The sequence below is a fragment of the Meleagris gallopavo genome, chromosome 1, assembly GCF_000146605.3.
Source record: "Meleagris gallopavo isolate NT-WF06-2002-E0010 breed Aviagen turkey brand Nicholas breeding stock chromosome 1, Turkey_5.1, whole genome shotgun sequence".
Classification (NCBI taxonomy): Eukaryota; Metazoa; Chordata; class Aves; order Galliformes; family Phasianidae; genus Meleagris; species Meleagris gallopavo.
This window is the reverse complement of record NC_015011.2, coordinates 134379154-134391610: the sequence shown is the minus strand read 5'-3', so window position 1 is coordinate 134391610 and position 12457 is coordinate 134379154. Positions and strand designations below refer to the sequence as shown.

The following is a 12457-nucleotide window of genomic DNA, read 5'->3' as shown; positions in this document are numbered from 1 at the left end:
TTTCACAACCACCAGGCAGCTTTTCACTTCTATAATTTCACTAGCAGTTTTCCTCATATTCCCTAGCTATTCCCTAAGAGCTATCAGCAGGAAAATTGTGTCACTGATTCAACAGAGGCCACCTGGCATACATAAGCAATTAATCTCCCAGTCATTGAACATTCCCAGACCATCACCTCCATAGCACAGATCTGTGTTCACTGAAGGTCAAAAGCTAGATGTTCATTTTCATTATCTTGTCATTCCTTCACCCCCATTGTCTGGAATCAAAAGGATTACAGTGAAACTGATCCAGAATCCCCCATCTTTGTGCATGTAGCCCACTTCGTGTCATACTTGTCCTTATGTGCTCCCACCCAAAAACGGGATAGTTTTTCCTCCCAACATGAAGAGTAATTTATGAATATTGTTGTATTGCCTTCAAGACCATCTTCAACTTCAAGGTTAACTCTCCTTTACCTCCAGGATTTTTAATTTTATGGAAAAAAATTTGATGCTAAGGACTACAAATTGCACACTTTGTCAGTTATGTGCTACGTTCTGTAACATCAGAAATCAATGTTGAGTAGTGTTACTGACAGCCAGTTCCTACCATTCCTGATATTTCTGCAAGCAAGTAATACTTTTCACTGTGAGAACACAGGCAGAATTATTCAATTCTCTCACCACTCTCTATAAATTTCTTGGCAATTTCAAGCCATCCAATAAGCATTTACAGACTCTTCAAACATAATAATCAGTCTCATGGCTAAGTGGAGATTTTACTTTCTGTGACTCCTTCCTGTGGAAAAAGACTAACTCATCAGACGCTCTAGCACTCTTTCACCGTAAAGTTCAGATTCTGTTTCAATAGTTATTTTTTCTGTCAGTGGAACATTCTGATGCCTTTCCTCTTCTCATCACATTATACTTATTCTTTTATGAGACTTCTGCCCTTGGGCTATCTCCATTACTTATTCCTCTATTCTGATGACATGCTTTTATTCCTTTCTGAAGTTTCATCTTTTATGTAGTTCTAAGAAAATATTTTCCTAAAGTCTATCTCTTCAGCAGTAGTTGTTCTTCTTTCATCCCTTCCTTATGGCCATGTTACAATATAGTCATATTCCTTGTTGAGCACCTGGTTTTGGTCAATCTCCACGTTTTCTTGTAGACAGATCTATGAAAGTACTTTTTTAAACTGTTGTTTTCAACTTCTATAATATCTTAATATCTTCATATCTCTGTATGATAAGCCTTTGATTCCCTCTTTGATAAGTTAATTTTACTAAGCAGTCTTTTTTTTTTCTTTTTAGAAAAAATAACTCTTACGATAACACTCAAATACAAAATGCTTTCCAAGACCTCCCTATCCAGTTAGGCTCCTGTTCTTATCTCTCCTTGGACTACCTTTAATGCTGCATTACTAGCTACTTTCATCCCCTTTTCCAGTCTTGAAGGAGAAGCTACAGCTTCCCTTGAGTGTTGCCATCTGGTGTTTAACAGCTCAGTAATAGCCTTCACCTAGATTAGTTCCATCCCAGCTCAGTCAGCTTTTACTCCTCTGTCAGCAACAATTAAAGCAGTGAGCCAGTAGCATGCATTCTCTGGAAGGCACCTCCGACACTCAGCACTCATTTATTTGCTAGACTCTGCAGACTGCAAGTGAGGAAAATATTTTTTTTAGATATCCACTGTTTTTATATAAAGGCTTCGTTAATAGCTGTCTGTAGAAACAGAGGAGAATCATTTTCTATTAGGCCATATTATACTTTGAACGGGCATTCACAGTCATCTCCTGACCTGTAACTACTCATCATTCTCTCCCCATTATGGTTTCCTGATAAAATGACACAAAGGAGAAATAATTATTAAACAAGATAGAGTGGGAGGACAGAACTACTTTCTTCTGAGGACACAATTGTTTGTTCTGCCTTAATTGTTTCTAAAATTATGAAAGATAAAAATCTTTCATTAAGTTCTAAAGCTAATGACATCCTGATCATTCCTCTCTGCTTGCTAAAACAGTCGGATCAAAAGAACAAGGGCAAAATAACTGCAACTGCTCTCTCATTACATGACTTGACATACATCCCATACCAACTGAATGGGAAAAGGGAACAGAGAGTTGCAGCCAAATAAGTCCTCCTTCCTACTCTCACCAGCAAGTCTTCTCCTTTATTTTTTTTCCGGTAAATCTGTATCAGATTTTGGAAGAGCTACCTGGAAAAAGACCTTTATGTTAATAGCAAAAGCAGGCATCCTACAGAAAATATTAAAAAGTCTATTAGAAAAACTCAAGGCTAAAACAGGAAAGGATGAAATAATTAATAAATTCCAGATGCGAAGAGGCAGTCAAATTTAAAATATTCAACTAGTACTACTAGCGCTGAGGTAAGATTTAACTAATTAAATATACACAGTTTTTATCCTGTCAGCCAAAGTGTGGTTGTGGAAGGCTTTTAAATAAGTGTTTCTAAAAGCTCCTTACAAAAACAGTGTCCTATCACAAGTGGAACAGCATCCAGGGCAGTTCAGGGCACTTGGGTAGAGCATATACAAGCATACCCAGAAAAAAACTCAGAGGATGTTGTTTTGCCATCTCATCTTTTCCCTAGTAAGCTCCACACTTCACATACTTTATTGTTTGGTTGTTGTTTTTTTGTTTTTTTGTTTTTTTTCTGGTGGCCTACAAGACCCAGAACCTCAATACTTCTCTGAAAACAATTTAAGATCACATGAAAAGCAGAACAAAGAAAAGCAGAAGTTAGTAGGTACCACACAGGTGCTAAAGAACACTACGAGGATTTCACAGAATCACAGAATGGCCAGGGTTGAAAGGGACCTCAAGAATCATGAATCTCCAACCCCCCAGCCACAGGCAGGACCACCAACCTTCATATTTAGTACTAGACCAGGCTGCCCAGGGCCCAATCCAGTCTGGCCTTGAACACCTCCTGGGACGGGGCATCCACAACCTCTCTGGGCAGCCTGTTCCAGCACCTCACCACACTCTCTGTAAAGAACTTCCCCCTGACATCCAACCTAAATCTTCCCTCCCTCAACTTAAAGCCATTTCCCCTTGTCCTGCTGTTATCTACCCTTTCAAAGAGTTGAAGAGTTGAAGATTTGAAGGACTATATCATACACCTACGGTTAGAACAATAAGCCAGGCTAAAAACACCCAGAGCAGGAACACACAGTGCTGATAAAGATTAGAGAAATAAAGCTATATGTCTTATTACAGAAAATGAATAAATCTAGGCCCTACCTGAAACCCCAGGACACAGGCTTGTTACACTTTCAACATTATAATAACATTAGCATTTTGGCTAAAATGTTCATACGGCATTTACTGCAACTTTTTTACTGTCCTCTGTATCTAAATTTTTTTTGTGAGTGATGTGGTGGTTTAACACCTATGGTAAGCTAAACATCACACCGTCACTCTCTCACTCCTCTTCTTCAGCGCAATGAGGGGAGAAAACATGATGAAAAGAAACTTATGAGTTAACATAAAGACGGGGAGATCTCTCACCAATTACCAGCATAGGCAAACAAGACATGACTTAGAGAAGACTAATTTATCACTGATTACTAACAGAGTAGAGCAGTACTCTAAACTTTAGTTTAGACAAACTAAAAACTAAAAAAAGTGCTTCTCTCACATTTCTCACTCCTGTCTCCCAGTTTTTCTTTCTTCAGTGTGCTCTCCCAGAGGCATACCCACCAGCTCTGATCTGACATGGGGCAGTGCAGGGCTCTGCTCACAGAGGCCACTACTGCAGCTCCTCTGCTACCAAAAACTTCCCATGTAAACCCAATAGACTGCTCTGCTACCAAAAACTTCCCATGTAAACCCAATAGACTGCTCTAGCTTTTTTCTTTGAAGGGCAAATCTAATTTTGAATTTTGTGCTTCAGTTCCAGGTTCCAAAAAGCATGTGAATAAACACACTTTACTGGCTGGCTGACAGCTCTTATATTTGCTTTTCCTAATAATGTCAGTAAAAAGAACACACTAAAAATGTATTTCTACTCCCCAGTTTTCCTTTATCCATATGTAAAAGTTCCTGAGGATGTAGTACTGCTCTCTGCCATTCCAGTTAATTAACTGTTATGTTTATTACAGCAATGCCATCAGGTCAATGAAGGGATAAATCTCCTCAGTGTAAAGCACTGTACAGTACTGACTTCACTTTCCTAATTTCATTTGACAAAATCTGCATTATGGAAGCAAAAAACATATTCCTGTTACTCACTGCAAGATGCCTCCTGAAGATGTTAAAATGAAGTAATAAAAAATCACTATTAAAATGAATTCTCACCTGTTTTCATTTTCAACTTTACATCAGTTAACCTAAAAGAATTCCACAACTACTTTGGAGTTGTAAGGAAAGGAAAAAGAACTACCAACAACATCTAAACCAAAGATGTACTGCAAAAGAAAACCTGTAACTTCCAATGTCTTGTGCAAGTCTAATTGTACAGTTATATGATCATCATGTCCAAAGCTCAATGATGAATTATCCATTACGTGCTCTGAAATTAAGGTGTAACAGGAAGTCATAAAGGTACTTAAAGATCATAACATAGCCATAGTTTATCTTGAGAAAAGCTACTAAACATAGGAGCTCAATGTGACTGTGAACCATTTAATATCTACACGAATACCACATTTCAAAAATTGAGAGAAAAGTATGGGTCAAGATCCAAATAAACACATCACGGAATTGCACAGACAAATCAGAATCTGATCGGTTATATTTTTTCCATTTAATGTTCAATTCGTTGGGGCAGTAAATAGAGTGGAGAAGATGGAGCAGCTGAACAGCTCTGACCTCTATTGCCTTTTTAATTATCCATGGCTGATTTCTTAGAGTAGAGAATTCACAATAATTAAAAATGTCCAGCTGAAGAAAAAGTAAGAGAAACAGGAAAAAAAGTGATACAACAAAGTGATATTTTTATTCATATACCCTACTCTTTGAGTAGCTGAGGATTATTTACTAAATTGCAACAGTATTAATTTCACTCTTTCAACAAATTTTAACTCAGCACTTTCAGTGAGACAAAGCACTCTGAAAATTAAATTGCAAATCTTAACTAGTATTTCAATTCAATATAGAAAGCAGTACCAAAAACAAGTGCAAAATGCAGCATTGCAATGCACCCACAGACAATGGGAAAGGAAAGCACCCAAACCAGACAGAACTGCTGTCAGCATGTCCTGTCCTGAGATTTCACAAGGCAACAAGGGAAGACAGCAGATAACATCTTGTTGCTTTTCATGCCCTCTTTGAGATTTCATTTCACCACTAATGTATATAAGCTTATGCATCTTTCTTCTTAAGTGAACCTCACTTGAGCACTCTCTTCAATCTGCTAGAGAAGGCTGCTGCACACAACATCAACAAAAAAGTCCCCTGTCTCAAGGGAAACCTCAGTACTAATGCTGCTAAGCAGTGATTGATGAATCTGACCTTTCCCATCTCATTTGCATGTATGGCAACCAGACCTCCAAAGATTACCTTTGATCTCTTCATTTCCTTGTGTGCTAGCAGCTGCCCCAGGGCAAGTTCTTCAGTGGTGGGCTACATGGGATATATTTCCTGGTTGAACTGCCCAATGCCCTCCCTTGCTGACAGCCACAAAGTGGAGAAGACTTAAATATGTCCCATGGAAAGCTATATTATCTGGGGTAAAAAGTTGGGATGGAAAGAAATTGCTTCAAGTATTTCATTCAGCACATATTCCCCAAACTGCCTACAATTCCAGTAGGCACCCAGTAGGATGTCCAGTAGGACAGTGCATTATCATGTGACATAACATCCACAGCCCCTCCTAGCTTTCAGGGAGAGGCATTTAAGCTAATAAGCTCTGTCTTTCCTATCTATCAGAGGACAGAAACAGCCAGTTACCAAGGTTAAGCTGATGAACAATAGATAAATCACTATATTGGCTGAGACAGAGAACATGAAGACTACCAAAAGTGCAATATAATCAGAAACTAGGTATGCTTAATTAAGTCTTCATTGAGTCTTCTCAGATCTATATACTCTATATTCCCATTTTTTTTATTTTCCCTTCAGGAAACATTTTGAAACCCACATTAAAGAAACCTCCACTGGTTTCTATGACTGTTTGGTAGGAATTAGAATTTGCTCAGGTCTCAGCTGAAAGATCTGCTGTTATTTTTTGGTTCACATCTTTAAAACAGATAATAGAGCACTGTCGAGGCTATAAAGTCAATCTAGAAGAAATATTTATCTAAAAGTAATTCATGAGGGTACACGAAGTATTATTTATTCTTTCAGCTAAAATCTGTGACATAGTAGGAGCTGCCTGTGGCTCGTATTAGTATTATCCAGGCTCACGCTACACATTAGACATGGCCCATGAAACACTCCAACCTCAAGGCCAAGTAATTTCTAATATCAAATGTTCACGCAAAGACAGCTCAAGGTTGTGAAAAATACTTGCCTCCAATCTCAATTTCCATTTTCACTTTGTCAAATATTATTAAAGATAGAATTAATGTCACGGTTCAAAAACCACTGCTTACCTAAGAATAATTTCCTTTCTCTCCACAGTACTCTATTTATTGTTAACACTCCAGAATGGAGAGTATAAAGGTATTTTTATACGGTCAAGGAAAGTATGCCTTAAAAAATGCATACTACCCAGAATATAGGCAAATTTATTAAAAGTTTTGCAAATAAGATACAGAACTCCAACACTAAATGTAAAAATACATATGGATGTAACTCTGCTTACCAAGACCTTAATATATAAGATGATCCATTTATTCCAAGTTATCAGAAGATACCTGGAGAAGACCGCTTATAATAAACAGGAACAATATGAAACAACATTCAAATGATGGGAAACAAAAAATAATTTCAGATATAACTATGTGTAGAAATACTTAATGTTTTTTAAATTAGATTGGGCTTGCAAAAAAAAACAGGGGCAGGGAAGACTTCAGAAGTGCCCAACATAGCTGGGCTTCCCCATTGCTCAGTACAAGAATTGTTATGGACCAGTTTCTCCATTCTAACCTGCTTATCAGTTTAGAAGGACAGGTAGAATTCAAAGAATACATTACATTTATAATAGAAAAGGTAAAGAAATGGACATTCCAAACAAAGCCAAATATGATAAAGGCTGCAACTCTACTACTGAAAAAAAAAACGTACCTGAGAAAATTCTAGGCATTGCAGTCAGCTGGCATGTGCCAGACCTCACTTAGTCCAGTAAAGTCTCTCAGCTTCTACATCATATGAGCTGGATACAAAATGTACCATGGGGCTTTACAATTTCAAAAATGCACTGGGAAATTGTCTGGAAGGAGTCTAAAAGGCACATGCCAAATTCATGCCACAGGCCTTTCTAGCAGTTTACTAGTACAGATGATTACAGTCCAGGAATGTTCCTGGACACAGCTTAATTTTCTAGAGCAGGTGCAGTCTCAGAGGCCACCAGAATCCTAAGAGATTACAAGATAGGATTTGATGTAGTTCAAAATTAAAACCAAAGATACAGACTGAAAAAAGCAATCACAGAACAGTGTAAAAGTAACTCCAGGTTCCAAATGAAGGTTTCACCATAGTCCAGGTCATTTACAGAAGGTCAGGTGGTAACTACAGTCCTTTTTTCAGATACACAGCATTATATTAGAGTTAGAAGAGTCAAAGCATATTACTATAATTCACTACGATTAAGTAAATCCAAAGATTATTCTCACTACTGCTAAGACTGCTTGCTTGTGATAGCAAATTGACAATTCCAGGAATGTCCAACCCACAGCCTGGCACAGCTCACACTGCAGCCACCTGCTGCCCCATGCCATCATTGATCTGCGCCATAGAAAAGATCTGGCCCCTCAGCACCAATCAAACATCAGTGTGCTATTAACCCTATCTGTACTGAAATCAGCACATGGGGCACAGTGCAGTGCCAGCTCAAGTTAAGGCAAAGGAGTGTACAGATTTCAATATATTGGCTAAACACAATCCTGTGAAGAGCAAAAATACACAGCCATGCTTTCCGTTGTGACAAAGGAACTAGAGGACAGGTTTCAAGATTGCCAAAAAATCATCATTTCTTTTTGTTTATTTGCAATTCCATTTTTAGTCATAAATACATTACCTGTAAATTTTCATATGGCATATACACAGTTGTAATCAAAAATCTGATCATGTCTCTTTATGAGACTTCTACAAGCCCGCTCTTACCAAAGAGAAATATCCTTCATTTCAAAGTCATGCCTTATTTGTGTCTGATAAGGCAAATTCCCCAGTACAAGAAAGATGTGAACATCCTGGGGAGATCCTTGCAAAAAGCCATAATAATGTTGAAGGGATTGGAGCATGTCATACAAAGTGAGGCTGGGACTCTTCAGACTTGAGAAGGCTCAGGGGGATTGTGAGTTTATATAAATACTTGACTGGGGGAGTGGAGAAGATGGAGCCAAGCTCTTCTGAGTAGTGCTTAGTGAAAGGACCAAGAGGCAATAGGCACAAACCAAAATACAGAAAAAATTGTTTAAACCTAAAAAAAAGCCTTCTTCCTATGCAGATGGTCAAACATAAGAGTGGGTTGTACAGATTGGTTCTGGACTTCTCATCCTTCCAGATATTCAACATCTGACTGGACACAGTCCTAGGCAGGCTGCTGTGGCTGGCCCTGCTCTAAGCAGAAGGGTTGGAATAAACAATCTCCCAAAGTGATTCCATGAAAACTATTACCAAGCATACAGTCTTTCAAAAATATTTCTCCCTTAATTTTAAACTGTAACATTTAAATATCATTATAATATACTAAGAAATGCTGATCTACTTGCAATGACCTATTAAAAAAATATATACAAATTTTAAATTGATGCAAATAGATTAGAAAACTGTCAGACTGTGAATTGTTTTTGTACTACTGCTTTAAAAAGCAATAGGAAATGAAATGGGACAAACAGTTGCTTTAATATCCTGCACTAAAACTAAAGGCTGCAGTCCCAGGAACAGAAGCACAAGAACAAAGTTGTTCTCTATAGAGCCTGAATGTCATATCTATCACTACACTGGGTAAATATGGCTTGATTAAAGTTGATTAGACAAATATTAAATTGGCTTCATTTTGGTCATGTCCACAAACACTTCTTTATGAATACTGAGTGTAACTGAGTGAATATTTGCTTTTAAGAAGGAGGTTTTGATAGGATTGTCTGCCAACTCAACCCTTAACAGAAAGTGACAAAGATAAAAGAAAAATTATTTGAGTATCCCATTTGGGACTGAGTGCTTATCAGAGATATAAGCTCTTGACTACAAGGAAAAGACAATGGAGACTTGTCATGACGTACATTCATAATGTACTCTTATTAAAGACCTGAAAATGCCTTGCTATGTATCTTCTAAAAATCCTGAGCACTAAAATAACATCAAAAATAAACATACACAATATATGCTTTCACTGATATGATTAGCAATATAGTCCTTTCACACAGCAATTTCAAACTGTATGGTGATGCATTCTGTTTCCTTTTCAAGCACACAATGCACTGGACTGTTTTACTTACTAGCAGCAGCAGCAGAACAATATCAGGATTATCACACGCACAGGCTACATGCATTGATGTCCAAAAATCCTCATCTTGATGATTTACATTCACTCCTCTGTCAATCAGAATTTCTGCAGCAAATGCATTATCGTAGCGAGCACACTAGAAGAAAGAGCAGATTAGGGATAGCATTATACTCCATGTACAATTGAATTTATTACATATTTTTTTCTCTATTTAAATTTAGCAGATGATATGTTTGTAGACAGCAGCTGATGAATCTATAGAAATAGTTCTGCAGATGCACCAAGTTCCATGTGTATGGCTCATGGAATCCCTTATTCCCTGTGAAAAAGCACTAAATGAAATCTGCTGAAAGCTGCAGTGAAGATGAGCTTTCTATTCATTTAATGCTGTCCTTTCAAATTAGCACACAGGAACTGAATGAATGCATCATGAGCAGTAGGCTGCAAGTATATTCACACTCACAATCACACACATCACAAACACACTAACTCCTGCCTTTTATGCAGTTTGTAGCAGTAATACATACCTCTCTACACTTCAGTCCACTACCCTTAGTGATTCCTTTTCAAGTCTCTCTGATAAATACATATGCTGCACACTACAGGTGTACAGGTAGTGCGGGTACGTGCATGTCAGCTTATGAATGTAAGGACAATTAGAGCACCTAAGGTAATAACATCCTGAGTCTGGCCTTGCACATGAGTTTAGTAACTAGAGGAGGAATCATCTTTCTCCACTGCAGCGGCTACAAGGAACCTAAGTTTCTATATTAGGTACCTGGATGCTTTGAATGCCATCCTCATACCATGCCTCATCCAATATTTACAGCTGTGTAACATTTCCTTACCCTGGAAATCACACATATACAGTAAGTGCACAAATACAGTGAAATTTGCGAAAAATTTCACAGAATCATAGAATCATCAAGGTTGGAAAAGACCTCTAAGTTCATCCAGTCAAACCATCCACCTACCACCAATATTTCTCACTAAACCATGTCCCTCAGTACAACATCTAAATGTTTCTTGAACACCTACAGGGACGGTGACTCTACCACCTTCCTGGACAGCCTGTGCCATTTCCTGATCGCTCTCTTGGAGAAGTATTTGCTAACAACCAACCCGAACCTCCCCTGGTGCAACTGGAGGCCATTCTCTCTAATCCTAATCACTTCTTACATGGGAGAAGAGGCCGACCCCCAGCTCACCACAACCTCCCTTCAGGTAGTTGTAGAGAGCAGCAAGGTCTCCCCTGAGCCTTCTATTCTCCAGGCTAAGTAATCCCAGCTCCCTCAACCTCTCCTCATAATGCTTGTACTTCAGACCCCTCATGAACTTCGTTGCCCTTCTCTGAACACGTTCCAAGCCTCGAAGTCTTTCTTGTAGTGAAAGGCCCAAAACTGAACACAGTACTCAAGATGCAGTCTCATCAGTACTGAGGACAGAGGAATGATAACTTCCCTGTTTCTGCTGGCAACACTGTTTCTGATCAAGCAAGAATGCCACTGCTCTTCTTTGCCACGTGAGTACGCTACTGGCTTGTGTTTGGCCAAGCATCAACCAATATCCCTATGTTCACTTCCTCTACACAGACTTCCATTCTGCTCCAACCCTGTAGCGTTGCCTGGGGTTGATGTGGCCAAAGTACAGGACCTGGCACTTGGACATGTTGAACTTCAGCCCACTGACCCCAGTCTGTTCAGATCCCTCTGAAGGGTCATCCTACTCCCAGGCAGATCAACACTTTCTCCCAGCTTGGTGTCATCTGCAAACTTACAGAGGGTGCACCCAGTGTCCTCATCCAGGTCATCAATAAAGATACAGGGCCCAGTACTGACTCTTGGGGAACATCACTTGTGACTGGTTGCTCACCAGTTGGATTTAATGGATTTAATTCCATTCACCACCACTCTCTGGGCCCAGCCATACAGCCAGTTCTTTAACCAGCAAAGAGTGTATCTGTCCAAGCCATGGACTGCCAGCTTCTCCGGAAGTGGGAGACAGCATCAAAGACTTTGCTGAAATCTACGTAGACTAAGTCAACAGCTTTTCCCTCATCCACAGGTGGGTCATTAGAAGGAGATCAAGTTGGTAATTTGCAAGCGAGTATGACATAATTATTCAGTCACATCTAATATCACATACAGAACCACACCATGGCATCCAGTTTGCTTATCTGCATTAATATGATATGGAAGCTAGGACACTAGGAGGAAAGGGGAAAGAAGGAAAAGTGCCCAGATGGGTTCCACTGCGCAGTCAAAACATAGCTGAGGTACCTTGGTGAATGTAGGAGTTGCATATAATATTGGGTTCATAAATACAGATACAGATGAAAATTAAACTCTTGGAGGTTAAAAAGCAGTAATGCATTAAACAATTTTCAAATATACTGACAGATTATTCAACAGAAAGTAAATTCTGATGTACTAAATTTCCTTTAGTTTGCAATGTAACTGACAGTTCCAGAAACTGTCGGTTTCATTGCAACAGTACCATTCGTATTATCACTAGTATAACTTGAGTTGTTAATGTTCAAGTTTTAACAAATCAGAGATAAGAAATTTTATAGTACAGATCAACACAATCTGAAACCAACCACATTTTCAAGCTATTGTTAAGCAAAAAAATGTCAAAAGTGCTTCCAAAATCTAAAATAAAACATTCTGCAAGCAGACTTTTAACTAGATCTTTTATGCCCTTCTTGTATTTCTGAAGTTACATTTATTTTAGCAGCATTGTGAAATAAAAGTAGAATTCAAGTATCTTAAAATAGTTTCACATTGAACAGAAAGCACATCTAAAATTGAAGCATAACAGAGGATGCAAAGGATGATCAGACTTAAGAATTTGTGGTAAGCTTTGCCAATGGCTTCTGTCTCTGCAGTCTTTTCTGT

The 12457-nt window shown here is 38.6% G+C and overlaps 1 protein-coding gene across 1 annotated transcript in view; it reads right to left on the bottom strand.

Moving 5' to 3' along the window:
• The window catches only part of MYO16 (myosin XVI), a 283366-nt gene that overhangs the window by 227705 nt on the left and 43204 nt on the right, over positions 1-12457 (bottom strand). The window contains 1 exon segment of the mRNA XM_010728547.3: positions 9553-9696. Coding sequence (XP_010726849.1) covers positions 9553-9696 — 144 coding nt within the window.